At 44.3% G+C, this 27,879-nt stretch overlaps 2 protein-coding genes and 1 long non-coding RNA gene across 5 annotated transcripts in view; 2 read left to right on the forward strand and 1 right to left on the reverse strand.

Moving 5' to 3' along the window:
- FIRRM (FIGNL1 interacting regulator of recombination and mitosis) overlaps window positions 1-6,423 on the forward strand; it is a 26,222-nt gene extending 19,799 nt beyond the window's left edge. Inside the window, exons 19-24 of the mRNA XM_082225605.1 lie at window positions 82-177; window positions 1,118-1,231; window positions 1,993-2,097; window positions 3,177-3,257; window positions 3,926-4,045; window positions 6,004-6,423. Of these exons, the coding sequence (XP_082081731.1) occupies window positions 82-177; window positions 1,118-1,231; window positions 1,993-2,097; window positions 3,177-3,257; window positions 3,926-4,045; window positions 6,004-6,189 (702 nt within the window). The 3' untranslated portion in view covers window positions 6,190-6,423. The remainder of the gene's footprint in view (window positions 1-81; window positions 178-1,117; window positions 1,232-1,992; window positions 2,098-3,176; window positions 3,258-3,925; window positions 4,046-6,003) is intronic.
- SCYL3 (SCY1 like pseudokinase 3) lies at window positions 6,175-26,838 on the reverse strand. Of its 3 annotated transcripts, none has more exons than XM_082225466.1 (14): window positions 26,684-26,838; window positions 24,646-24,932; window positions 23,509-23,694; window positions 22,150-22,263; window positions 19,549-19,605; window positions 18,614-18,716; window positions 15,954-16,065; window positions 13,404-13,481; window positions 12,086-12,225; window positions 11,165-11,352; window positions 10,348-10,519; window positions 8,723-8,881; window positions 7,314-8,017; window positions 6,175-6,975 (listed from the first exon to the last, which is right to left on the reverse strand). In XM_082225466.1, exons 2-14 carry the CDS (start codon window positions 24,808-24,810, stop codon window positions 6,919-6,921), a joined length of 2,235 nt encoding a protein of 744 aa, XP_082081592.1. In that variant the 5' UTR covers window positions 24,811-24,932; window positions 26,684-26,838; the 3' UTR covers window positions 6,175-6,918. The 3 variants fall into 3 exon arrangements, with proteins under 3 accessions (XP_082081592.1, XP_082081594.1, XP_082081593.1); XM_082225468.1 differs by having other exon boundaries at window positions 24,814-24,932; window positions 26,684-26,837; XM_082225467.1 differs by lacking the exon at window positions 26,684-26,838 and adding an exon at window positions 25,035-25,118.
- Window positions 12,232-27,879, forward strand: part of LOC309533933 — a 274,946-nt gene continuing 259,298 nt past the window's right edge. The window contains exon 1 of the long non-coding RNA XR_014220544.1: window positions 12,232-12,747. This is a non-coding gene — a long non-coding RNA (uncharacterized lncRNA). The remainder of the gene's footprint in view (window positions 12,748-27,879) is intronic.

The raw sequence follows: 27,879 nt of genomic DNA on the forward strand, positions 1-27,879 counted from the left end.
GCGAATCTTTACCTAGTTACCTAGCTAGCCAGAAATGGAGGACACTGTGAGGCTATAATATGCTCTTTTTGTCCAATGAAGGTCTCCAGTCTGCCCTCTCTGCAGCAGACCTTTAGCTTGGTGCTTCGACTCATGCAGTTCTTCATCCAAATATTAGAGCCTCAACTGCTAATTCAGGTAAGAAATAGTATGATGATCAGACTTGCCTTGCATACACAGATGGATGTCTAGCAAGGTACTTTTCAAAGCTGATTGCTGCTAGTTATGACAGGTGTATCCATCATCATTTTTCTACCAGAGAATGATCCTGGTAAGCATAAGCCACAGTAGTACAAGAATGTCATGATCCTAGTTCCTGGCTATTTAGAAACCCTAGCCCTCAAGAAGCAGAGCTACAGTTTGCTTCATAGGGTGTAATTATTAAGTTACAGCTGGTTTGCAACATATTCACAAAACAACCTCCTGCATCTTCACTCACAGATGTTCACAATATGGTGAGAGGGAGGAAGTGTGTTTTGCCCCCCTACACCATTTTAAGGGCCTTCAAACAGAGTGTATTATATTTGGAGGCGCACACCTCTTGCCCAGGCCAATGCAGCCACAACACCACTGGCCTGAATGTTCCCCACTTCCATCCTTTATTGGAATGTAAATTGTCAAAGCTAGTCATGACTGCTAGCAACCAGAATTTGAAGTGTATTTGCCAATCTAGTTGAGGTTGAGCATATTTAGCACCTGTGCATACTGCATACGCAATGCTACTCTGGTGAGGGTTGACGGATTTGGGAGAAGCAAACAGTGCCAGGAGCCTTCAGGGTTGGTCAGTGGAATAGAATTTCCTGATCATACTTAAAATCACAAGCTTTCCTGTCCCACTACTACGCTGATTGTTTAATCTATTATTTCTGTTATAAAAGGTTGCTGTGCTTCTTTTGCATGCAGGCCAGGTTATGTGAATTGTCACTTCGTGTTCTTGCATTTTAAACCACTCTAAACCTTACTCCACCAATGTGTGTGTATATAGCTGCATCTGCATGCACTGGATGAAATGGACCAAAAGACCTTACATCATAATCTTCAAATGTGACCACACTATTCATTTTTTCTCTTCCTGCAGATACTTACACTGCAAACTTCCCTCCTTCAACTTAATCCCCCGGATCATGTTCTCACTTCAATCTTAGATTTTCTCTCTTCGATGGGGGTTCCCATTATTCCACCAGAATTCCAGGTAAATTCACTAGAACAAGATTCTGTTCTTTCATTAACCTTCTGCAGGTGTCGTTTATGGGTGAAAATAATGGTTGTAGTACCAGAGCATTGAGACACTGTTTTTCAGTAGTGGCCACTGAGTAGCTAAGGCCCAAAGTACATTAATCATAAGAATGTCAAGTTCCTATTACTTTTTAGAAACCCTATGTGGGAAGCCTACATGGGTAATGAAAGGTACAGGGACTCCTTGATAGTTACCTAGGGGTAGAAATGTATCACTATTACATTATCCCTGGACTTGGTGGTGTTCTTGCCCCTGAGCTTATTTTAGCTTGGAAATGCATTTTTACTTGGAATTTTTCCATTTTAAAGACACTTTCTTGACTTGTTGAATGGCAGTGGGTCAGTGTGACAACAGGACTTGGCATATTGTGGGATGTTTTGCTGGTTTGATTTGGAGGGCTGGGCGTGTCTATTTGTCGGCAGAGTCTAGACGAATAGTCAAAACCAACAAAAAATATTTTGGTATCTTAAGAGACTGACACATGTATTATGGCTTAAGTGATTGTCTTCTATCTGATGCATATGCTGTAATAAAATTGTCAGTCTGTAAATTGCTGCAAGATTCTTCGATACATTTTGTCAGTAAAGGCTGCCACGAGCTTTTCATTACTGTCATTCTCGGTGGGGTATCTGGGCTGTCTTTAATTATGAGAGGAAATTATGAGAGGAGGTATATATAGGCTTAAAATACAAATAACTGCATTATTCACTTGTTAGGAGCAGATTTTATCCAAGCTGTCCTACCTGTTTTCTTCTTTGCTGGCCAACAGTAGCTGGTTGATTCATCAGCACGCCATAGAGGCATTCACACAGTTTGCACAGGTAAGATGAAGTCCAGCTGTGCTTCCCAGTTTGGGGGAGAAATGCACATGATCCCACTAAAATTAATCAGTTTTAAGCTCACTCTTAACACTCTTGGTGTCTGTAAAGGGCTCGATCCAGCTAAGTTTGGTTACAAGTAACTGAGCTTCTGGCATCCAGAGATTCCACAGGAAAGTTTGCCGGCCCTCTGGTGGAAAGAACTGCCAGTAGCACATTCCCTCCCCCAAGTTCTCATTTGCACTGCAGTTTTGAGAAATGAGAAGCAGCAAAAATCTCTCTGACTCTTACCATGTCCAAACTGCAGTGTAGCTAGAGAAGAGTCCACCACTCTTCCAAAACCTTGCCACATGGTTTCAGGAAGACGCACTGTCTTCTGGAGTTTGGAGAAAATGAGAAACAGTAGGACAACTTGAAAGAGAAAATGCAGGGATTTATTTAATTCTCCTGAGGTTTGGCGAAGTTGTTAAAAAAACAAAAGAAACTCAAGTCTCTTCCACTTTCTATCCCTTTGCTTTCTCGATGTTCCAGGGCAAATGAGAAACCCCCCTAGTAAGCAAAGTTAGGGTTTGCAGACCACTGCTTAACTTCCATCACATTCAGTGGTACTTAGATTAGATGCTTCTCTTTGGCTGGATAATATAAGTAGTGTTAAGTCACAATGACATATTACAGATTAGTTTTTTCTGGATCTGTAGATGTTTATGTTATTAAAGAGAAGAGAAAAGCAGCTGAAGTAGGAATTGCGTAAATTCTACTGATAGGTATTTTAGTTGTAATTCTAGCTCTGCTTTCATAAAATACTTGGGTACAGGGAAAGACTAGGGGTTAGAATTTTAAAATAACAATAACATTAAATAAGATATAAGGGATGACAAACAGGGCAGAAAGATTTGGGAGCACCTGACTTTGAATAATAAACTGCCTGCTCTTCTGTTGTTAGTTCTAATAGTGCTGAACATTTCCAGTTGTTTAGCAGAAATTCCTCAGATCTGCTTGATTCTTGTGTTAACATAACCAGGCTGTGGTGGGCATGAACCCTCTTCTCCCCTATTTGTTTTTGTGTTGTTTTTTGTATTAAGGAGACGAGCCATGAAGCCATACTTTCCCAGTGCCTTAATTCTGAAGAAATTAAAAGCAAAGTTGTTGGCTTCCTATCAAAGGTATTTCTTAAAATATAAAATGGATGGTATGCTGCTGGTGCCAGATTTTCCTTTTTGAAATTTAATGTTTCCTGAACAAATTATGCACATTGATAATACAGAGTTATACAGTGGACCTTCGGGTAACGTAACTTTCGGGTTGCGAACGCGGCAACCCAGGAAGTGTATACTTTCGGGTTTCACCACATGTGCAGAAGTGATCTATCACGCCGCATGCGTGCGCAGAAGTGGTGCCTCACATTGCAGACTTTTTGGGGTACATACAGACCCCTGGAACAAATTAAGTTCGTATCCGGAGGGTCCACTGTATTGAGTTTACAACTAAACTGAGCTTTATCAAACCAAAATGCATAACCTGAAATAAAGATATGCAGACGACATACCTTGTACATGTACCAAAAGATGGACTTTTGTTTATTTACACAAGTAAGGACACTAAATCACTTCTTTGTGGTCTTTGCAGTCATACCTGTGCTTATTTATTTGAAATATTTAAATCCCATCTTTCAGCCTAACCTTCTTTAAGGCAGCCAATAACCTCTAACTAAGGGAAAACCTTACTTGTAATGTTAGAAACAGTTTTCTTCCAAACTTTTGACAGTAGTAGCAGCAGCAGCTATGAATTTAACTGCATAGTTAGATTATTTCTGCTCTGGCTTTTCTCTCAGACCCGCCTTGTAGAGGAGACAGCAGAAGCAAGAGCAGAACGGATGAAAGAGGAAAATGTTCGTCTTAAGTGCCATTTGCGAGAAGCCACAGCAGACAGACAAAGGAGCCTGACCTTGGAGGTATGTTGTGGAATTGGGATTGCGTGTTGTAGTGATTTCTGCTATCATTTTCACACAGTTCATGATGGTGCTAAATTTGTGCCAGCAAATTGAGGGCCAAGACACCACACATTTTTATTGTTAACCTGAGCAAGTCTGTGCGCTCATGAGAATACATTTATCGTGTGAACTATATATAGGCAACAGTCATGTCACATGATCACAGCAGTTTATAGGAATTGCTGCTTTCTATCTGTATTTTTTCAGTTCATACAGTTTGCATGTGAATGTTTACCCAGAGGCAGTCACTAGTCAGGCAAACAAAAATACTAGTTTGGGGTCTATTAGTCCTCATTTTATATCCTGGTCTGTAGCTTTTAAGGGACGCGGGTGGCGCTGTGGGTTAAACCACAGAGCCTAGGACTTGCCGATCAGAAGTTCGGCGGTTTGAATCCCTGTGACGGGGTGAGCTCCTGTTGTTTGGTCCCTGTTCCTGCCCACCTAGCAGTTTAAAAGCACGTCAAAATGCAAGTAGATAAATAGGTACCGCTCCGGCGGGAAGGTAAATGGTGTTTCCGTGCGCTGCTCTGGTTCAGCTGCTCAGCGGCTTAGTCATACTGGCCACATGACCCGGAGGCTGTTCGCCGGCTCTCTTGGCCAATAAAGTGAGATGAGCGCCGCAACACCAGAGTCGGTCACGAATGGATCTAATGGTCCCTTTACCTTTATGTAGCTTTTGCTATAAGAAGAAAGCGATGGACTCCTGGCTGAAGGGGGAAGATAGCACCTGGTAATCATTCTCATCAGTTGAGGAAAGGCAGTCTGGAACATATGGGCTCCCAGTTCAGGCAGTCACACTTTATCCTGATATTAGGAAGTGAGGATAGTTTTGCATTGCGGTATATTCTACCTTCAAGCCCTACTTTTTATTATTAAGATACAAACTGTAAACGTTTCTAACCCTTGCAATTCATGGGGAGAAAGGGTCTCTCAGTCTTTCCTACCCTCCCAGAACAGGGAAGGGATAGAATAATTAACTTCAGAATTTTTCTCTAACAATAGCTGCCTAACCGTACCAGGTCTACTCTGACATAAGTGCCACCGAGTTCAGTGTGGCTTGGATTGCAGGCTTTAAAGGGCCACGTTAGGCAGAGCAAGAGGTTTTAAGACCCATTCTTTTGACTATTGAACTTCAATCATATTATTGTAATTGAGTTTGTAAGTGATGGGGCCACAGCTGCTTTTATAGTCTTACTGGTACACACAGGTCTTGCTCTACAGATGCTTGTTATACAAAACTTCACTTATCTGAATAGGAGGACTTAGTGCCCAAACCATGCTGTATATGCCACAGATTCAGATAGTCCAACAGCTGGATCTGTGTGTGGCACAGTAAACAAATAAGCAGGCTTAAACAAGCCTTACTTGTTGCATTTTGCTGATCTGCAATAGCCGTTTTGCCGGAAACCATGATGAGAGGGAGGGGGAGAGACTGGACAAATAAGAGAGCATTTGTTTCCTTGTTTGCCTTTTGCAATGTTTCAGAGGGTTTTCCTGTCGTTTTGGGGTCAAAACTCCATGCTTGAGAACGCATTAGAATTTTTCCCATAGTAATCGTTGACACATGATGCAAAAGCATGTTTAATTACTGATTTCCAGGAATGCATTATATTCAGTAAACACAACCTGCATGTATATAATAGCCCATGCTGGGGCTTTTTGTTTGTTGGAATGACAAGTAACTAGTAGTCTGAGAGCTGCTTTTAAAAATAAACACTGTCATGAGAAGTGACCCCTCTTGGTATTGCAACCTCCATACAATTTGAAAGTGGGTCATTTTGATTTTTGACTAAGCAGCACTACTTAGCATGCTTAATGGCTATGAATCAAAATCCTGAAAATCAGATTCCATCTTGTGTGTTGAGCAGTGATTGGGTTCAGAAGTGTCGGATTATAAAACTACTGTTTTCCATTTATAGCCCTCCCCGAAAAGAACTTGCTACTCAGCCAGTGAAGAGCAATATAAGTCAGCAATCGACGCTGCCGGAAGGACACTGGAGGTTTTGAAAGCGCTACTACAAAAAGGCCCACCCCCTATTTGGTTCGCGAAGAAACTGGAAACGTTACAGATGACACTGAACAGTTTGAAGAACAGCATAAGTTGATAGATTTAATGCAACCTTTTGAGTGACTTCAGTACCTCAGACTGCAGTCCCACTAGAGATTCACAGCTCAAAGCCAAAGAAACAAAGTGCAGTCCAGTGGTAATTTTAGAGTAAGCATGTTGTATAGTTGGTTTGTAAAGTTTACAGGGTCTTATTGGTTCGAAGAGTGAAGATACTGAGCGAAGCTTAAGTAAGTTATTGAACACAGAATTAAAATACATTTTTTCTATACCATTTCCTTCAACTTCAGCCTGCCTCCTTTGCTTACCAAGAGCATTACAAACATGTAACTGTGAGAACGAAGATTTTTGCTGTGATGCCATTCTCCCCTAATTTAAGTTCACAGCTTCTCACACTGTACAAAAACATGGCTTTGTAAAAGACAGCCTAGAATTTCTTGCACCTCTACCTGCTGAATCAATTCTCATAAGAAATAGATTACACAAACATTTAACCAGTGAATTGTCCATTTATTTTTCCTAGTTTTCCATATACGGTAACGGTTGGTGGAAAAAAATCAGACCACACAGCCCGTCCCTCTTTCCAAGCGCACAGGGCTGGATGCATGAGTTGTCATGTGGCCTAAATGCTGCAGGTGAAAAAGGCAAGCACCTGAACGGACTCTGAAGATACCTTTGAGGCCTTGGTGCCTGTGGAGGGGCAAGACTTGTCCAGGGCATTGCAGAAGCAGCTACCTAACTCAAAACATAGCTCAGGGTCTTTTATCTGTCACCAGTTGGCATCATCTTCCCAGTTCAGCTCATCTTGTTCCCAGCCAACATCCACCTAGAATAAAGATAAAATGCATTAGTTATACCAACAAGCTCTGTAATAAACAAATGTTGCACAGCTAAGCTGCTGAGAGCCATTACTTTTTATTGGCTATCAGTGCTGATACACTTTACGTAGAAAAGTAGTACAAAGGGGATGCTGAAGTCAGAGACACCATCCCTCTAAAGTTCTGGTGGCCAACACAGTGTTGCTCACAAACCTCACAACTCCTGTTTTCTAGCATTACTTTGAGAAAGACCATGGGCTGTATCTTAAGCCAGCTATAATATTTTATTTTTTAAAAAACTGATACATGTTGAACAAACAGAGGTATCCAAGTTCCAAATTCTCACCTCTGTAATTTCAGCTGCTGCAAATTTAGAAGAGAACTGTGCATCGCATTCGCTGCCGGAGACTGTGTTAAAGTTGTTCTGAATGACAGGATGGGGCCCCAGCTCTGGCAGAATCAGCAGTGCTGACGGAGGTTTGATGTCCGGGACCATGTCAGCAAACCAGTCTAGCTCTGTGTCATGCAACTCTTTCCTCTTCACCTGGATCATATACTCCTCCCCTAAACCACATTCCAGCTTGGGAGGCTTCTCTAAAAGCGCCGCTTTGGGCAAACCGATTTCGTCTTGCTGGTGGTCCCTGTGGCCGTAGCTGCCACTATTGATGCTGGGTCCCGGAGATGGATTACATTTGAGAGTTCTGAATTCTCTTCTGAGCTCAAACATCGTTGGAGGCAGCTGCAGCTCTGCGACGTCATTTAACCCTACAGCAGTGAGGCTGTTTCCTGAGGAGAGTTTAAAGTTAGGGCTGTCAGCTGCACTGTCCCAAGATTTGCCATCTACATCGTGACCAGCAAGACAGGGACTGCTGTTCACACAAAACTCTTTCCTTTGGCTCTCTACACTTTTGTCAGCCTCTGGCTTTTCACCCTCGCTCCAGTCTGGCCATTCCTCTCCTATCTTCTCAACTGCATGCTGATAATTTCCACCATTCCTCAATATATTTAGTCCACCAGGAACATTGCTTAAGTGCAGAGAGTCTTGTTCTCCTGTGAAAGACACAGAGCATATGGCTGTTTTGAGGAGAGATGCATTATAAAAATTTAAACACACCAGCATACATGACTGCTTGCACTGAAGAGACATAACAGGTAATCCAAGCTGAAGAAAAGTCCACCAGATCAGAACATATTAACCTAGCCTGACATCTCTTGCGGCTATCAACCTAACCCAGGGGTCTGCAACCCGCGGCTCCGGAGCCGCATGTGGCTCTTTTACACCTTTGCTGCGGCTCCGGGGCGGATACTAGCGAGGGGAGGAAGTGCATTGTGCGCCCTGACACTCCCCACTGTGGCGGGCGCTGTACTGGCTGTGACGTCGCATGGGGGCGGTGCATGCGTTAGTCACGCGCCGTCCCGACGTCACCTTCCCGCCCGCTGTCAGATCGGACATTTAGGTAAGAAACAATATATGCAGTGTTATATTTGTTTTAAATGTTGTAATGGTTTTGCGGCTCCCAGTTTTTTTTTTCTTCGGAAACGGGTCCAAGTGGCTCTTTTTGTCTTAAAAGTTGCAGACCCCTGACCTAACCAGTTAAAAATAGTAAGTTCAATGATATGAAAGGTCTGCCATCTAAAGTGGCAAAGAGCTATAAATGCTAGATTTTTTTCCCATAGAGCAGAAGGCATTGCAGAATCTTCAGAGCCTTTTTAGAAGCAAGGACTGTGGCAATGAAAAAGAAAGGCCAGGATTACCTTCCCTTAAGGCGACATTGGACTCTTGCCTTGGCACATGGTTCCTGCTGCTGAAGGGAAGATTCCCAGAGCTGGAGCACTTGAGAAACATGGAGTTATTCTTCTGCAGGGGCTGATAAATCAGCCTTCTCTCGCAACTCACTACATGATTAGGAGAGTCTACAAGGATACACAAACCAAAAAAATATGGAAAAATCATCTATCAACAATATTTGCTTTTCAAAACTTCCACTTACTCAGACGCAAAGGTATCATTCTAAGCAGTTTAAAGCATAGCTAAATTTATTTTGAATTCTGGCATGCTTTAATGAAGCCAACCAATCTGAATACATTTAGTATCTGCACTTAACTGGAATTTATTTTTGTCAGTTGCACTTTTTAGCATACCAAGCACATTTGATCACTCTGCCCTGATTTCCCACAAACAGGTCTTGGGGAAAGACAGGGATTTCTCTCACTTGTTAGGCTATGAAGACAGTAAGAAACAGCAGAGTCTGTTGTGCTTTTTTTAAAAAAAAGAAATTTCAAATACTGCAAGCCTAGCTGGGGGAGCGGGAGCATATTTATTTCCTTTGTGTTTTAGTTTGGGGGAAGATATCAAACAGCATGGGAGACTCCTGCTGTCTGTGTCCAACCAATGGAAGTGAGAACTGGAAAGGGATGAAGGCTGTTAATCATTGTTGCCAGAGGTTCATGTGCCCTCAGTGGAATGAAAAATACCTAAGCTGGGCTTTTAGGCACTGTAGTGTTGTCATAAACCCATTAAAAACTGTTACGTGACAACACAAACAGTCATTTAGGAAGGTAGGCAACAAAACTTTTGCATAAACTATAAACTTGAACACCAGACTCAAACAACTTGATTACAGAAAGGAGGATCATCTGCAGAGAATTTCAAGATTCTGGAAGACTTTAAATGAGAGTTCCCACCCACTCACCCAAGAGAGATTCTACCCATACATACATAAATTTTAAATAAAGGTTCCATTTAAAATAGACCGATTCAGGAGCTCTGGGGGGATGAGAGGACGACCAGCTGCTCAGCATGTACAGAAAATATGAACAGCTGGGCCTATTACAATTAGCACATAGTATTTTTTATTAGGCTTGTTCCATCAATGGGAGCAATGACCTCTACTAGCCACTAGTCACCCAGTGCACTTTTGACTCACATGCCACAAGTAAATTTTCTGTTTAGAACTACCATATTTTTCGCTCTATAACATGCACCCGACCATAACACGCTCGTAGTTTTTAGAGGAGGAAAATCCGTAGGCATGCCACCCGCAGGCATTCCCTCCATAACACGCACAGACATTTCCCCTTACTTTTTAGGAGGGAAAAAGTGAGTGTTATGGTGCAAAAAATACGGTAGTTGCCTAAACATCATTCCAACCCTGAGGAGAAAATCACTGGGTTCAGCACCTATTCCCAGCTGAGAGCTAACCATCAGCCCTGGTGCTTTCCTAATTAGAGCATCAATGCCGTGTCTTTCAGAAAATAGTTCACTAATTATAATCTGTTGTTCCAGTTACAATCTCTGCTCTGGTTTGAGGAGAAGAGCAGGCCTATGTGCAGCTCAACTGCTTTGTAGGAGAGCTTGAAACCTGCTGTTATTTACTTACCTTCTGGGGAAAGGTCTGTGGTTTTCGTGAAGCTTGGAGCTGAGCTTTTGAAGATCTTTGTCCTGTCGCCTCCCACAACAACTTCTGGTCCGAGCAGTGAAACCAGCACCCCTAAGCTTTGCAGCGTTGCAGCCACCAGAGAGTCGCTGGTATCTCGCAGCCCCAGTAAAACCTAGAATAAGGACAGGCTATCAAGCACAGGCCCATTCAACTGGGGAACTGTTTGCTGCAGGTTTTTAATCCTCTTGACAGCCCAACCAAGTCCCTGTGGCATGCCTCATTCCTCTAGCCAACTTCCTTCTGAAAGCAATGTGGGTAAGTGAGCAAGCCCCACCTCCCTTCAACACCCTGGCTTCTTCACAAAACCAGTAATAATGAGACTAGATAGCATCTGCTTACGGTGGATTCTAACCCTGAACACAGAAATAAAGGTTTGGAGAAGGAGGTTCAGTATGAGTCAACATGCCAAAAAACAGGATTTGTTGTCTAAACGGGAAATAGGGCTATGATTGCATAGAACAGGCTGTACGATAGGGATGAGAAATCTGTGATTCGAATCCAGTTCCCAGGGATGGAGGCCCCCGTTTCCTGGCCTTGCTTTGGGAGAAGGGCACATGTGTTTCTGCGGTTGCACACAGGGACACAGTAGCAAAGCTGAAGAAGGAGGGAGATGGGACACGTGGATATAATTTATAGATATGGGCAATAACTTGACTTGTTCCAGTGCCAGACAGCCTTTATTTTGTCGGGAACCCCACCGCAGAAACAAGTGCTTTCTTGATACGTTAGTCCCAGATTCCTGCCTTGTCATATTCACCTGCGGCAATATAACATTTTTCAGCTCTTTCTGAGTGAACAGCTCTGCGTAGGCATCTAGGTGAGACAGCAATACCATCCGAACGTGCTCTTCATGCACCTCAAACAGTTTCAGCAGCACGGGGCTGACGTGCGCCTGGAACACGGCCGGAGACAGCAGGCCATTGATTTGGCTCTCGCCCACTTTATCTAAAGCAAAAAGGGTTGGAAGGGTCAACAGGGTGTCTGCTAAAGTTGGCGATTTGAAACCGCCAACGAGGACAGGAAAATGTCTCTAACTACCACAAAGCCTTCAATCTTACAGTAATGCGTGGCAGCTTTTCTCTAGCGATGCTGCAGCTGGGAGCAGAAGCTTAGCGCTTCCATCAGCCAGAGAAGCGGCAGCTGCAGGGAATGTTTCTTCTCTGCCCCCAAACTCCCAGTTGGCCTGGGGTTGTAAAACGGGAGGAAAGCATGCGCAGGTCTCATACATTGCCCAGGGCACTAAGGGCTGCTGGGTTGTGTGGCTCTGCAAGAGTTACAGCAAGCCACCTTGAGAATCGTGGTCTAAAGATGGGACACAAATAAACGACGAAGCAGTGGTAAGTCCAATGCATTGACCTATTGACTCTTCTCATGGTTGTAGGTGGGTAGGCACTATAGGAAAAGCAGCCTGGAGCCTTACAGGAAAAGGAACAGCATCAGTGGGTGAGAAGCAGAGTACCTTTCTTCTGCCTGGTACATTTAGGCCAGAGGACAAGCTAATCTCTACAAGGGAGTTAGAGCATCAAGCGAGAAGGAGAGGCAGCAACAGGAAAGAATGGCCTTATTGTGGGCAGGTATATAACGGTACAGCTGTCCGCTTCAGCACAGCTTGAAATTCTTCATCCACTCATATTTCTAATGCATTGCACTTAATCTGAAGAGATAATGAAAATTTCACCTTTTCTTGGACCAAGGAGATGGGGAAGGAAACTCTTGACAGCTACTGGCTCAGCAAACACCAGCGGATCGAGCAACAGAGGTACCAACCGCAAAGCGATCAACCTTTCTGACAAGCCAGCCACTCTGTCCAGCAGGAATCTGTGTTGAGAGAGAAATTGCTCAGCCTTCACCATTATTGCCTCGCAGTGCAATTGCTGCACCAATTTCCTCCCCTCTCCTTTCTCGCTCGCCCATTTACAACCCAAACACCGGGACTGTATTAGTCGTATAAATGCCCAGTGACTTGGGAGCCCAGGGCTATGGCAACAGAGCAGTGGACACAATCCTTTCGGGAATGGCAAATCTATTTCTGGTATTTCCAGATCCAAGACACACCTGGGAGTAAGTCCCACTGAATGCAGTAAAGCTTTATTCATTTGAAGAGATAATTTCCATTTTTTGTTACACTGAAGCTTGTATCACAGTGTTATTTGGTCACATGTATAGCTGCTAGATGTTCTGATTTATCTGCATTCTTGAAGACTGCTTAAGTCTCACCTTTGCTGGCCCCGAGTGATTTCTCCAGAAGGAATGGAGCCCTTGAAAGCAAAAGATTTCTATGCCCTTGCTGTGTATGCCTATACATTAGAGTACTGGCGTGCTTGAAGTGAGGAACGTCAAGTGTGTCTCTAAACATCTACAGAGTGCAATTGTTTCAGTCCTACATATCGTAGCTCAGTACTACACAATTATTTGCATGATCAGACCACCATTCAGTCCAGCAGCACTTAACCAGCTAACTTCCCCAACTCTATGTATAATGGCTTTGGTTATTTTTACTTTTAAAATGTAGTATCTTTTTTTTTTTTTTTGCAACAAAATGGTGCTTATTGCTTATGTTGAAAATATGGAATGGGCATGGGGGGAGAGAAATGTTCACTGCATGCTTCACAACTGAACTAATACCCAACTGTCTAAAGTGGGGGCTCTGTTGCCACTAAGCTACGGAACTAAAATGAACTAGTTGAGACCGCGATTCTCATTTGCACCCTCATATACATGAGAACTAGTAATGAGACGGGACGTCACTTGCAGTCATTGCAAAAGGAAGATATTTTTCTAACATACACAAAACAACGTTTTTCAAGAATGTTACCACAGCTTTTTTGGAGTTAAAAGGACCCCTTTTCAATCTGTGCATTAAAACCAAATCACAAAGTTGCCGCCCACAGTTACCAGAGAAAATACTAATAAAAATACTATAGAAAAGAAGACTTTTTATAAATAGTGGCAAGCTAACCTAAGTAATCAATTAGCTACTGACATTTTTCACTTACTTGAAAAATTCAGTTTTCTCCTCTTCCGTTTTCAGTGTTAGACTGTTCAGAAAGCTCACAACTTCCAGAAAATCATTTCTGATAATGAAAAAAAAGTCACTATGCATCAAGAATTGAGAAGCAGAAGCAAAAGGAATTTGGTATCCACAAAGGAGCAGAAACGCTTAAGTAAAGTAGAGATAGAGAAAGTACGGTAAGCTTTTCCCTCTCATTTCATGCTGCTGGAAATCAAGGGGTTACCTAATGGAACTGAATGCTGGAAGAATCAGGAAAGACAAAAGTACTTATTTACACGGTGGTATGAGATCACTGGCGCCAGGTATAGGGGGTGCTAGGGGCTCCAGCCCTCTCAATATTTAGAATCAGGAGGTCCAGCCCCCCCAATATTGAGGAGGGCGACATCCCCGTCACTGCTAGGCACCCCAGCCCACACCCAGAAGCCGAAAGGGGGATGGGATGAGCAAGGGCGAGCAGCGGAGCCCAGCACTGCGCTCCTCCCCGCAGCATGTCCCACTAGAGCGGATGCGTCATGTGATGCCCCCCCATGTGACTGGTGAGTTGGCGCCTCTGTATGGGATTAACTTCTACATGATGTAGCGATTGATGGCCCCCACCATCCCTGACGGCTTTAAAAGGGGGTGAGACATTCATGGAGGAGCAGCTGATTACTGCAATGCGCTCTTCATGGGGCTACCTTTGAAGGTGACCCAGAAACTACAACTAATCCAGAATGCGGCAGCTAGACTGGTGACTGGGAGCGGCCGCCAAGACCATATAACACCGGTCTTGAAAGAACTACATTGGCTCCCAGTACGTTTCCGAGCACAATTCAAAGTGTTGGCGTTGACCTTTAAAGCCCTAAATGGCCTCGGCCCAGTATACCTGAAGGAGCATCTCCACCCCCATTGTTCTGCCCGTTCTGCTCTAAGGGCCTTCTGGCGGTTCCCTCGCTGTAAGAAGCCAAGTTACAGGAAACCGAAGGCAGAGGGCCTTCTCGGTAGTGGCACCCACCCTGTGGAACACCCTCCACCAGATGTCAGAGAGAAAAATAACTACCAAACTTTTAGAAGACATCTAAAGGCAGCCCTGTTTAGGGAAGCTTTTAATGTTTAATAGGTTATTGTATTTTATTGTTTTGTTGGAAGCCGCCCAGAGTGGCTGGGGAAACTCAGCCAGATTTGGGGGGGGGGTATAAATAATAAAATTATTATTATTATTATTATTATTATTATTATTATTATTATTATAGGCTACTAGTCATGATGCCTACATTGTACTCCCACTGACAGTATACCTCTGAATACGCTAATCTAGAAAGGCCTATGGCTTGATCAAGCAGGGCTTTTCTTACAGTCTTAGTAGTCGTACCTTGGTTGTCAAACGCCTTGGTACTCGGACATTTTGACTCCGGAACACTGCAAACCTGAAAGTGAGTGTTCCGGTTTGCAAATGTTTTTGGGAAGCCCAACGTCCAACGCAACTTGAGTGCAGGAAGCTCCTGCAGCCAATCAGAAGCGCCGCCTTGTTTTTCGAACCATTCCGGGAGTTGAATGGACTCCCAGAATGGATTAAGTTTGACAACCAAGGTACCACTGTAGAATTAAAATTTGGGGTTGTATCCAACGATGTTCTGCTCAGCACAATGGACCTATGTTAGTCATGCCCATTAACTTCAACTGGGTCTAGTTAAAGTACAACCAACAGTGGATACAACTCTTTTATGTTTAGAAGGAAATTATAGGACCTGGCCTTAGCCTACGTAAGTCTTCAGATGAATACTTCAAACTTCAGAATGTGTATTAACTGACAGAGCTGAATTACGCAACAATTCTAATAAGAATATACTGTAACATTTCTCTTAATCATAACTTCTTGCAATTATGGTTGGAAAGTACAGTGGTGCCTCGCAAGACGAAATTAATCCGTTCCTTGAGTCTCTTCGTCTAGCGGTTTTTTCGTCTTGCGAAGCAACCCTATTAGTGGATTAGCGGTTTAGCGGCTATTAAAGGCTTAGCGGATTAGCGGCTAAAAGGCTATTAGCGGATTAGCGGCTTAGAAAAAGGGGGGGAAAGCGGGAAAAAATCGGAACACTCGCAAGACGTTTTCATCTTGCAAAGCAAGCCCATAGGGAAAATTGTCTTGCGAAGCAGCTCAAAAACAGAAAACCCTTTCGTCTAGCGGGTTTTCCGTCTTGCGAGGCATTCGTCTTGCGGGGCACCACTGTACTGGTATATTTTGTTTATCAGAGGCCAGTATTTAGGCAATTTTGACTACTGGGTGTGAGAAATGTCAACAAATGTAACTTAGAAAATCAGGATTTCAAAGAGCGTCATTTCCTATCACACCACTAAAATTGGAGTGATTGTCCTTGTAGCATATGATGGTCACTTTAATCCCCCACTCCTAATCCGTAATGAAATTCTTTTAAGGAGTACACTTGTTACATATCCCCAGTTGTACGGCTCCTTTCACCCACACTCAAGAAACCTCTGAATTTCATACTTAGGTAAGCTTTTAAGGCATCAGCACACATTCTAAGACTATGCTCACCTGAAGAATTCATGCCGCAATAAATTGGACAGTGGAGAGCGGCCCATAAAATCTGGGTTTAGCAAAGTAGACCGTAAGGTGTGGTGAAAGCTGGATATAACGTCCTCTGAAACTGAAAGACAGTTTGGCAATCAAATCTATGTTAGAAACTCAGAGCAAAAAGACAGGCTCAAGCTATAGTGGGGGCAATTAAAGCTCATTCTTCTGCACCATAAGCTTAACAGCAACACTTTCAGCAACAGGAATGACTTTTCCTGCAGTTTAAGAATGCAGAAAACAAGGTTTGGCCGGATGGCAATGCAAGCACTAAGAAATATCCTTCCAAACCAACACAAGGAGAGAACACCCTTAAAAATAATATTAGCTTCTACTTTAGGACTTAGTCCTACTTGATAAATTATGGGGAAATACTCTTAAGGAGGGACATGGGTGGTGCTGTGGGTTAAACCACAGGGCCTAGGACTTGTGGTTCGAATCCCCGTGACGGGGTGAGCTCCCGTTGCTCGGTCCCTGCTCCTCCCAACCTAGCAGTTCGAAAGCATGTCAAAATGCAAGTACAGTGGTGCCTCGCAAGACGAAATTAATTCGTTCCGCAAGTTTTTTCTTCTTGCGAGTTTTTCGTCTTGCGAAGCACGGTTCCCCATAGGAATGCATTGAAAATCAATTAATGTGTTCCTAGGGAAACCGCTTGCCAGGCTGGCGGTGCAGAGAAGGGCTTTTCTCCGCACCGCAAGCCTTCAGGACAGGTACGGGAACAGAGGGGAAGGTGCGCAGCGCTTTCCCTCTGTTCCCGGGGCTTGCGTGGGAGGAGGGTTTTTCCTCCCCACCGCCAACATTCAGAACAGCATTCTGAATGTTGGCGGTGGGAAGGAAAACCCTCCTCCCACCCCAACTCTTCAGGAAAGCCATCCGATGCCGGGTGGCGGGAGAAGGTGTCCCCCCCCGGCATCGGAGCTCCGTTCCGATGCCGCGCGGCAGGAGGAGGCGTTCCCCCCCGGCATCGGAGCTCCGTTCCGATGCCGCGCGGCGGGAGGAGGCGTTCCCCCTCCCCCGCCCGGCATCGGAGCTTTGTTCCGATGCAGCGCGGCGGGAGGAGGCGTCCCCCCCCCCACCGCCCGGCATCGGAGCTTCGTTCCGATGCCGCGCGGCGGGAGGAGGCGTTCCCCCTCCCCCGCCCGGCATTGGAGCTTTGTTCCGATGCCGCGCGGCGGGAGAAGGCGTTCCCCCCCGCCGCCCGGCATCGGAGCTTCGTTCCGATGCTGCGCGGCGGGAGGACGGGAGGAGGCGTTCCCCTCCCGCCGCGCGGCATCGGAGCTTCGTTCCGATGCCGCACGGCGGGAGAAGGCGTTCCCCCTCCCCCGCCCGGCATCGGAGCTTCGTTCCGATGCAGCGCGGCGGGAGGAGGCGTTCCCCCCCCCGCCGCCCGGCATCGGAGCTTCGTTCCGATGCTGCGCGGCGGGAGGAGGCGTTCCCCCTCCCCCGCCCGGCATCGGAGCTTCGTTCCGATGCAGCGCGGCGGGAGGAGGCGTTCCCCCCCCGCCGCCCGGCCTCGGAGCTTCGTTCCGAAGCCGGTGGTGGGAGGAGGTCCGAGGACAGTGGGGAAGACGCGCTGCGCTTCCCCGCTGTCCCTGAGATTTCCCTATGGGCTGTCGTCTTGCGAAGCAAGCCCATAGGGAAATTCGTTTTGCGAAGCGCCTCCGAAACGGAAAACCCTTTCGTCTAGCGGGTTTTCCGTCTTGCGAGGCGTTCGTCTTGCGGGGTACCACTGTAGATAAATAGGTACCACTCCGGTGGGAAGGTAAATGGCGTTTCCGTGCGCTGCTCTGGTTCGCCAGAAGCGGCTTAGTCATGCTGGCCACATGACCCGGAAGCTGTACGCTGGCTCCCTCGGCCAATAAAGCAAGATGAGCGCCACAACCCCAGAGTCTGCCACGACTGGACCTAATGGTCAGGGGTCCCTTTACCTTTACTCTTAAGGAAGTCATTCCTCATGCCATTTAGCTGGTGGAGCTTCTGCAGGTATGTGGCACCTATGCCTGGGAATATTTAGGGCAGATTCTCTTCCACCAAGTGGGCCAATAATATAAAATAAAATATGCCAGAATGACCTCGATGCAGATTATCATGCTATTTATCTAAACCCTTAGCTAATATATGCAGGTGGGACAATTAAGCCATTGCTATGTCTGCACTCTGCATGTGCTCCAGAGCGCAACTGAGAAACCATTTTAAATAGCAAACCACTGTTAGCTACTGCACAGTGCTTGCATTTAAGACAGCTGTTGTTCAGACTCATTACAGTAGAATCTTTCATGGAGGAACCCTGTATATTAAAGTCCCTCGATACCATTCATTACAATCTTTAAGAGGCGACGTATTGTCCCTGAAATTGCAAACAAAACCATCACACCACTTAAGAAGTTCTATGTGGGGTATATTTGGAACCAGAACATTTGTTCAACAACACCAGCAAATTCTGAACTATTGGGGAAATAATAGACAACTTAATTCTTCCGGAATGAATGTTCTGCTAAGGCAACAATTTTAACTGCGAGGACATATTTTCCATACCAAAAGCAGCTAATTAGAAGAGTCAGTCGCAAAGGGAACTTGGGGTTACTTATTTGCAATGATGCCATTTCAATTCCAAAAACTCTTACCCTCTTCATTTAAATAAGTCAGCAGGTTTTCAACCATTACACCAAATGAGTAGGCATCACGGGAATGCCCTTGGCCGTCAGGAAGAAGTTGGAAGTCGTCAGACTAGAGTCATAGAAAGAGGATCACACAACAGAAACTGGCTTAGTCCCTTTGAAAATACTTCCCACCTCTGACTCCAGTCAGTTTGTAAAAAAATTATTTTATAGCCCTGCCTTTCCATTAAAGTGTTCAACGCAAATTACAAAAATTAAGAACAATACCATAACAAAATACGAAAACAATGGAAAACAACAGACCATATAGTAGCAAGGAGTCTAAAAAACACAAAAGCTTAAGTCTAGTCACAAATTGAAAAAAACCAGGATACTGAATTTTAAATACACTTTACATGTTAAAATACAACTTGAAAAGGAAACGGATTTTGTGGTGCCAAATTTGGACTCTGGTTAAAAATGTTCACAAACAGAAAATCCAGAGACAACATTCTTGAGGGTTTCCCCACGCAATTCCAAAATAGAAATTTAATAGCAACTTCATCTTAGCATCTTTTAAAGAAGGGTCAGCAAACATTTTCAGCAGGGAGCCGGTCCACTGTCCCTCAGACCTTGTGGGGGGCCGGACTATATTTTGAAAAAATAAATAAATAATGAAAGAATTCCTATGCCCCACCAATAACCCAGAGATGCATTTTATTTAAGGACACATTCTACTCATGTAAAAACACGCTGATTCTCAAACCGTCTGCGGGCCGGATTGAGAAGGCGATTGGGCCAGATTCGGCCCCAAGGCCTTAGTTTGTCTCCCCATGTTTTAAAGTATCTTCCCCACAGGTGATAACGTTAGCTGCTTATTGGCTCCACCCATCAAATTTAAAATGGATAGTTTTCTGAGCTTATTTTTCAGATCTCCCACATAAACAATGGAGGAAACTTACCAGTTCTTCAGGTGGAATGCCAGTCTTCTCCCGTATTGACTTGATACTATGCAGGAACTATAAAGAGAAGAAGCCTTTGAGCCAATGAATGGTGATTCTAGCACTGTGCAACACTATTACTTATTAAATTTGCACACCACACTTCATCGGTAGACCTCAGGGGGATTGAAACATGACAAACTATGAAAAGCATATACTACAGAAGTCTTCACATGTTAGCTGTCATCCTTATAATCTTGGCCATACATTGATCAAATATTCAAGAAGCTGTGTCTTTCTGTTTCACCCCGGAAGTAGCAGCTATCCAGAATGCCTTGCCCAACACAGTGCTTTTCAATCTGCTCTGTAGAAGAATGGACTCCACAACAGGATATATTAAAGTGGGAATAAAACCACTCCACAGGTTGCCTCTATTTTGTGGAGTTAGTTTCCTTTTACGGCTCCATCATAGAGGAAAATTGCTCCACACAACAGCATAGAACTGTGCCAGCCAAAAGGAACAGGAGGTGATGCTGATAAAGGTAAAGGGACCCCTGACCATTAGGTCCAGTCGTGGCCGACTCTGGAGTTGCACGCTCATCTCGCTTTACTGGCCGAGGGAGCTGGCATACAGCTTCCGGGTCATGTGGCCAGCATGACTAAGCCACTTCTGGTGAACCAGAGCAGCGTACGGAAATGCCGTTTACCTTCCCGCCAGAGTGGTACCTATTTATCTACCTGCACTTTGACGTGCTTTCAAACTGCTAGGTTGGCAGGAGCAGGGACTGAGCAACGAGAGCTCACCCTGTCGCGGGGATTTGAACCGCCGACCTTCTGATCTGCTGCTGATAGGCATGTTGCAAACAGAATTTGCCCTTTTTCCCTTATGGGGTATTCCGGAGCCTGTATAGAGTCCTTACGTGGGTTCCCTATTGGTAAGAGAAAATAACGGAGGCCAACCAAAGAATATTGAGAAGCAAAGCAGCTAGTAAGCCTGATCTTTATTGATCTGTTGCAACAGGGTGCTCCCCTCACACGCAGGAAAGGTGTGCCTGCCCTAATATAGAAATTTTAAATTCCCTGCCCTGGAGCTCAAGACCACCCCTCCATACATCATACACACATCACAGAAGGGGTAACCCAAGACTACCCCCCACAAACATCATACCTACATCACAGAAAAGGCAGTCTACAACAGAAATTTGAATGTTGTGGTTTTTTCTGTCTGCCAGGTTATCTGACAATGCCGAATCTGATTGCCTTTCCTGGTAGTCTGACCATCCCTTTGAAATGGTGATTACTAAATTCATGCAACAAGGAAGGTTTTTTCACCTCCTCCCTCCTTGCAGAGAAACATTTGGTCAGCCTGGGAGTCAAAATGGTTTCAGGACGGTCTTCCTGTGCTGCTTCAGACATGTGGGTTATATATTTATGTACATGTTTGCTTGGTACATTTATGAACATTTATTATATATCTAAGACCTTAAAATTCTTATAACAGCACTTCTTATTTGAAAGATGCACCTAAGAATAGCCTGACCCACATGGCACAGTAAACCAAACTACGGCTTGCCAGGAAACTGAAAATGTGCAGGCTCCTGGAGATGAGCTCACAGCTGCTTCGCTCTTCTACAGTCCTTTATGCTCTCGTGCCGTGCTGAGCTAAACCAACATTTGCCTTATTGGGTGGACCAAACTAGGATTACTGATTAAGCTCTGCCTACTGATTAAGATAAACGCCATTTCCGTGCGCTGCTCTGGTTTGCCAGAAGCGGCTTAGTCATGCTGGTCACATGACCCGGAAGCTGTACGCCAGCTCCCTCAGCCAATAAAGCGAGATGAGCGCCACAACCCCAGAGTCAGTCACGACTGGACCTAATTGTCAGGGGTCCCTTTACCTTTTACCTTACTATGTTTATGGTCAATTTCTTCTTGTATTTTTGTCCTTGGTTTTTATGTGTAGTGTTTGTGTTGATACTAAAGCAGATGCTCTATTTAGTCGTGCTTTTACAGAATGTAGAAATTCCCTGGTATTGTTTGCATAACCCAGGCATAGGCAAACTCGGCCCTCCAGATGTTTTGAGACTACAATTCCCATCATCCCTGGCCACTGGTCCTGTTAGCTAGGGATGATGGGAGCTGTAGTCCCAAAACATCTGGAGGGCCAAGTTTGCCTATACCTGGTATAACCTACGTTAACCACTTGCTTTGTTCAAATATAAGCAGGATATAAATTGCCCAAATAAGTAAATAACTTGCTTGTTCATTGCAGCTAGTGAACCTTTGGCTAAAAGATAATTAGCTGCCAGTCTTGTTGAACGCCATCATTTAAGGCAGCATTAAACGCCCTCCAGGCAATGTTCTAGTCCAGCTAGTTAGGGTTGCTGGAAGATGCAGTCCAACGACATTTGTGGGGTCCATGTTTGCCACTCCTGGTTTAGGGAATCTGCAAGCTGGCTTCACCCTTTATTTCAAGGCAACAATGCTTGCTAATGAGCCCACACGCATTTCAACCTAACAAACTTTAAATTACCCGACGCAGGGAGTTCAATAGCAAAGACCACCCAGAAACCAGGAAATGCCCTCCTGGGCATGGCAAAGGAGTGGCCTCTGTGACTCTACCTCTGCTGTTGCTTCATTCTGGTTGCAGACAGTTTCCATGCCTCCTAGCTTCCAGTGCCCATCTTCACTCACAAATACAGAAGATAAGCAAACATTGTTGTGTGTCAGGTGTCCCTAGAATACATTTTGAAAGGAAGGGAAAACATACAATAAGACTGGGAATAATTGTAGGCATAAAACGCTCGTTAGTACTAATTGGGTGTCACGAGACTCCAGAGGAGCACTGCCAAAACCACAGAGGAGGTTTATATGCCACCAGAGAGCTCTTGCAAGGAGAGGAGCTGTATGCCCGGCCAAAGTTAACTAGCATAACTCAGTTTACTCCCAGCGCACCATATCTGGGCAAGGAGAGAAATTTATGCTGCCTCAGGGTGTGCTCCCTTCAAATCTGCAGAAGAAGCACAAAACAACTGCTGAACAAACCAGATGGGAGACATTGCAATGAATCATGTAAAAGACTGGGAAAATACAAAGCCAGCCTCAGAAGGCACGTGATCTGTTGTGTATTTCAAAAAGCATTTTCCTTTATTCCAACACCTATGGCCAGATGGTAATACTGCCAACTTCCCAGCAGAAATGAATTTCATTTCACTGCAAAACCCGCAACTCCCAACTCCAGGAGCATAGGAAGATCACGATTCTTTATGCTACTAATTTCAACTAGCATCATTTCGCATGTCACGCACATATAAACCTCCTCTTCTTGCTGTTCTCCCGGACCAGCCAAATTTAATGCATTATTTTAAAAATCAAATTTCTAGTTCAAAACAAAGCATACAAATAACAAGTTTATGCGAAAGTATTAGCTTAATATATCTGCAAAAAAGTGCTCAAAGGAGGTCTTGCAATAAAGAATTTGTTTTACTTTTGGAACATGCATAGCCATGGGGTCTTCCTAATATGGCGTTTCAAAACCAGACAGTGTCAATCATCAATATATTAACCTGGAAGACTGAATGAGGCCTCCGAAGAACTCGTCAATCCTTCTTGCCATCTGAAAGCAGCCCAGTAGCTTTGCTATCAGTTAGCATTAAGTAAATTAATTTAGCTCTGAAACTGCTCATTTGGAAAAAAAAACACAAGCTGACTGAAGACATATGATTTTACATGTCCAATATCTTGCATTCAAAGTAGCACAATGACCAGTTCCTCAAGCAAAGCTCCCTCCATACATTACAATTAGTTTAGGCCATGCCAATCAATGTGGTGCTCTCCAGATGTTGTGGACTCCAACTCTTATACCTAACCATGGGCAGATGAGAATTGTGGTCAAACTACCTAGAGGGCCCCAATGTTTTTCTATCCTAAACATTCACCTCTCTTCCTAGAAGTAGAGAGAAAACCAAACCAAAAACTCACCCTATCATGGAGGAAGACAAGAGCCTGCAAAACATCATAGATACCAGCGCATATCTCTGGAGAAGAGAGGGTCTCCAGTACTTTCTCCAGTGGCTGAACACGCTCTGTAACCAGGTGGATTCCATCTGTTTCCACAGTACAAGAAAGGAAGCGCAGTAGGCAAGGGTGGCGTAAAGTTTTCAGGTGCTTCCAAAACGCAAGATAAAGCCACTCAGTATAGGGCATCACACATTATACATCACACATTCAAACAGGGAAAAGGAACAGTAGTCTACATTGCTTTTTTTGGCACAGCTTGATTTTCACATGATACGATTTGATTATTTAATTTCTACGCCGCTTAATATATTTAAAATATATCCAAGCAGTGTACAAAAAAACCAACAACCCTGAAACAACAGTAGTCAAATAAAATATTACAAAAATACACAGTTACATGTTAAAAAGTTGCATTAATACAAAGTTACTTATGTAAATCAATATTAATTCATTTTCCTTCTGACATACCCTCCCCACCCACAAAAGCCTCACAATGAGAAGAACTTTTGTAAACAGCAGACATCACCATAGGCCTATCGCTCTAGATTTGCTTTTCATGGGCAGACCTATAAGGTGGGTGATGCTCAGGCTGCCTACAGCTGTGCCCCATTCTCCACACCCAGTTCCAGGTGCAGCACGTTGGCTGAGTTTTCCCAGGGATCCAGAAGATGGGGAAAGGGTCTTTCTCAACTCTCAGCTCTTCCTTCATTTGCCATTTTATTTTCTTGTTCTGTATACCCTTGTTCAATGCTGACAGCTCAATAACGTATCTCTAGTTTTCACCAGTTTCTGCTCATGTTTTGCACTGGTGAGTTTGAGCTGTGTTGGTTAGCCAAATCTGGAAGAAGCTGAGTCATATAAGCTCAAGGCGCTGTGAATTAGCTAGAATTCCTGTTAGTTTGGTTTGGCTCCTGCTCTAAGTTGGGTGAGTAGGGGAGAGGGAAAGCCTGCAACAAAAGGAGGATATTGTACTAATATCCTAACCCGAGAGTTATCATTGTCTCTGAGGTCTTTTTATACGAACCACCCTGGAAACCGCAGGTGAAGCAAGTTCTAAATTTTTTAAAAATAAATAATATGCCAAATATAATACAATACCTTGGCAGCTTTGTTAACATTGTCTTCATTTTCTCTCTTGTACACAAAGACAGAAGCAAGTTTGCCACGCTGCAGTACCGCTGGGTAAATATTGACTCCAGAGGGTAAAGTAAATGGAGACTCTTGCAACGCATCACGCTTTAAAGCGCTGTTCTCTGAGCCCATTACCTTGTAAACTCAAGCCGTTTTGCAGCGGGGGTTTTCTAGTGTCAAAGCAACTTTAAAGAGAAGTTATTCCAGGCAAATTAGTCCCAAGAGATGTTACTGTAAATTCCTCATAGCATCCTCTGCACAAAGATGAAAGACACAATAAATCATTTTAGATATCGTTTTGGCTTTTCTCTCACACACAAAAAGAGCTTAATGCTGCAATTCTAAATGAGACTTACTTTCAAGTAAACATGCATAGGATTGCCTTGAATCAGTCTTGGGACAAAGGGTTCGAATTCCAATCAGTGTGTTAAGCACAGAGATTCCAAGGTTCAAAAGACAACATCAACTTTTAACAGTTCTTTGCGTTAAAGAAACAGCCACACTATTTCTACCAGTTAATGCTAAAACATAAAGCCAGAAGTAGGAATATACACAGGAAAGCACCAGAATCTAAATTTTCTGGAAGCAGCAAATTAGCTGTGCTCACTGCCCAGCCCAAATGTTGTTCAGTCAAAAGCAGCAAAGGCGAGAAGTCCACTTTAAACTTATCCATGAACATAATGTATTAGGGGTTTATAAATGAATCCAAAGAATTACACAGAATCATAGGATTATAGAGTTGGAAACCTTTGTCCAACGTGGAACTCGAACCCATGAGATTAAGAGTCTCATGCTCTACAGACTGAGCTATCCACAGACACCTTGAAAAATTGAATATTTTGAAATCGGATCCTTTCAAAAACCTATGCCAATGAGAGAGGACCAGAAAAGTAAATCAATAAGAAAACAGTTTACACACTGTATTAAGAAATAAAGAACTAAGTTGTGTTCATCTGCAACAGGCTATGTAAATCACTTGTGGATTTGCCCCTTGAGCCTGATGTTGAAACCTCTAACCATCCCTATAGGATGCACAAATTTTTCTTTTGTCCTTGGCTCTGAAGGATACAGAAACAGCCTACTTCTAGTGACGGTCTCTTGTCTTCTAAGCACTTTTGTGTACTTCAGGCATGAAGCAGTCTTTCCTGTCTGCTCTAAAGCCCTGGCAACATCAATGACCAGACTGCCTAAGTCCCCCTGGTGGCCTACTACTTCTGTACAGTACTGCCTTTAGAGAACCAGATTTCAGATGCGGAACATGGCTGTATTTTCTGGTTTTCCTCTGCAGCCTTAAGCTTGTAAAACCGAGATTTTTTTAATACTCCGGAAAAATGTGTTTGTTACACAACACCACTCCCACCTGTTTTTTGTGTGGACAAAATCAGACAGAATAGTACTATGTTAAGCCATTAATATTTTCGTGTGTGTTATTTAAGCAAAGTTTGATGGGCACCTGGAATTCAGCGCCAGTAATTATGTGTTGCTTTATATCAGACCCAGATAAGAAAATCTGCCACTCATGCCAACACACTGCAAAGGTTTTACCACCATTTGCGGTTTTTTTGCTTACCCTGCCCAACAAAAAAACAACCCACCTCCTTGACAGCCCTTGCTTTTCCCAACTCTTTGTTTTGTAGTAGTAGTATTGATTATAATATATTTATTTATACCCCGCCCATCTGGCTGGGTTTCCCTAGCCACTCTGGGCGGCTCCCAACGGAATATTAAAAATAGAATCAAACATTAAAAACTTCCCTAAACAGGGCTGCCTTCAGATGTCTTCTAAAAGGCAGATAGTTGTTTATTTCCTTGACATCTGATAGGAGAGCGTTTGTTTTCTGGCCAAACTATGTCATCAGGGAAAGTCTTCAGCACACACACACACCCAAGTCTTGCAACACTTTCAAAACCAACAGGCCTTCTGTAATAAAAGTTTAAAAGGACAATAGCTACTTTTGTCAGATGCACTCTTAACTCCCACCACCAATAGCAACATGGTACGCACACGATTTTTGCGCATCTAGTTCAGGGTGCACTATGTGTCCGACTGGGCTCCGTTCTGCAAGGGGTTCTCCCATAATGAAGCTGTCCGTGTTTAAGGCGTCTTCCAAGACTTTGGTATTTTGCTTCAATGTCCAATCACAGCTCTTCCCTGGAGCAAATGAATGTGAACCAATGTGTTTGAAGGGAAAAATCTAATTTGCATTCCACCAGGCCTTAAGGAGAGCTCCAACACTGACAGGCAGCACCATCAACTGATGTGTATCATCATCTTTACCATTATTACTATCATTCTTACCTTTTCTTTACCTTTTTTTCATCATCGTTTATTGAATTTGTATACAGTCATACCTCGGGTTGAACGCCCTTCAGGTTGAGCGCATTCGAGTTGCGTCCGTGGCAACCCGGAAGTAATGGAGTGTGTTACTTTCGGGTTTCGCCGCTTGCGCATGTGCTCAAAATCACATCACGCACATGCGCAGAAGAGGCGAAAAGCGACGTGTGCAGACGTGCCGTTGCTAGTTACGTTTGCTTCTGGATGTGAACGGGGCTCCGGAATGGATCATGCTCGTATCCAGAGGTACCACTCCTCGGGTCGCGTACTTAATTCCTTCCGGAGGTCCGTTCTTAACCTGAAACTGTTCTTAACCTGAAGCACCACTTTAGCTAATGGGGCCTCCTGCTGCCGCCGGAACACAATTTCTGTTCTTATCCTGAAGCAAAGTTCTTAACCTGAAGCACTATTTCTGGGTTAGCAGTCTGTAACCTGAAGTGTATGTAACCTGAAGTGTATGTAACCTGAGGTACCTCTGCGCCGCCCTCTACCCGGAGGTCTCACGGCGGTCCACTGAATAAAACCAAAACCACGAAAGACATAACCAAAACAAAAACAACCACCTTGCAATTACGGGGGGGGGAACCCCACCACTCTCTCTCACACACATAATACACACGTGCAATGTAACAAGCAACACAAGCTCCTCCAATGGACTCCGAGCTAGATTCCCACAAACAGTGATCGAAAAGGTTCCCCCCCCCCTTTTCTCCTGAGAGAGGAGCTAGAAGGAGCTGCCCCCTCGTCGGGGCCCAAGGCGGACTAGGCCCGGAGCGGTGACCCCCCCCTTCCCGCCCCGCTCACCTGTGCCCCGAGGGCGGGGGGCGCCCCCCGTGCCGCCCTTCCCTTCGCCGCCCTTCCCTTCT

This window comes from Podarcis vaucheri (genome assembly GCF_965113315.1).
Source record: "Podarcis vaucheri genome assembly, chromosome: 6".
Classification (NCBI taxonomy): Eukaryota; Metazoa; Chordata; class Lepidosauria; order Squamata; family Lacertidae; genus Podarcis; species Podarcis vaucheri.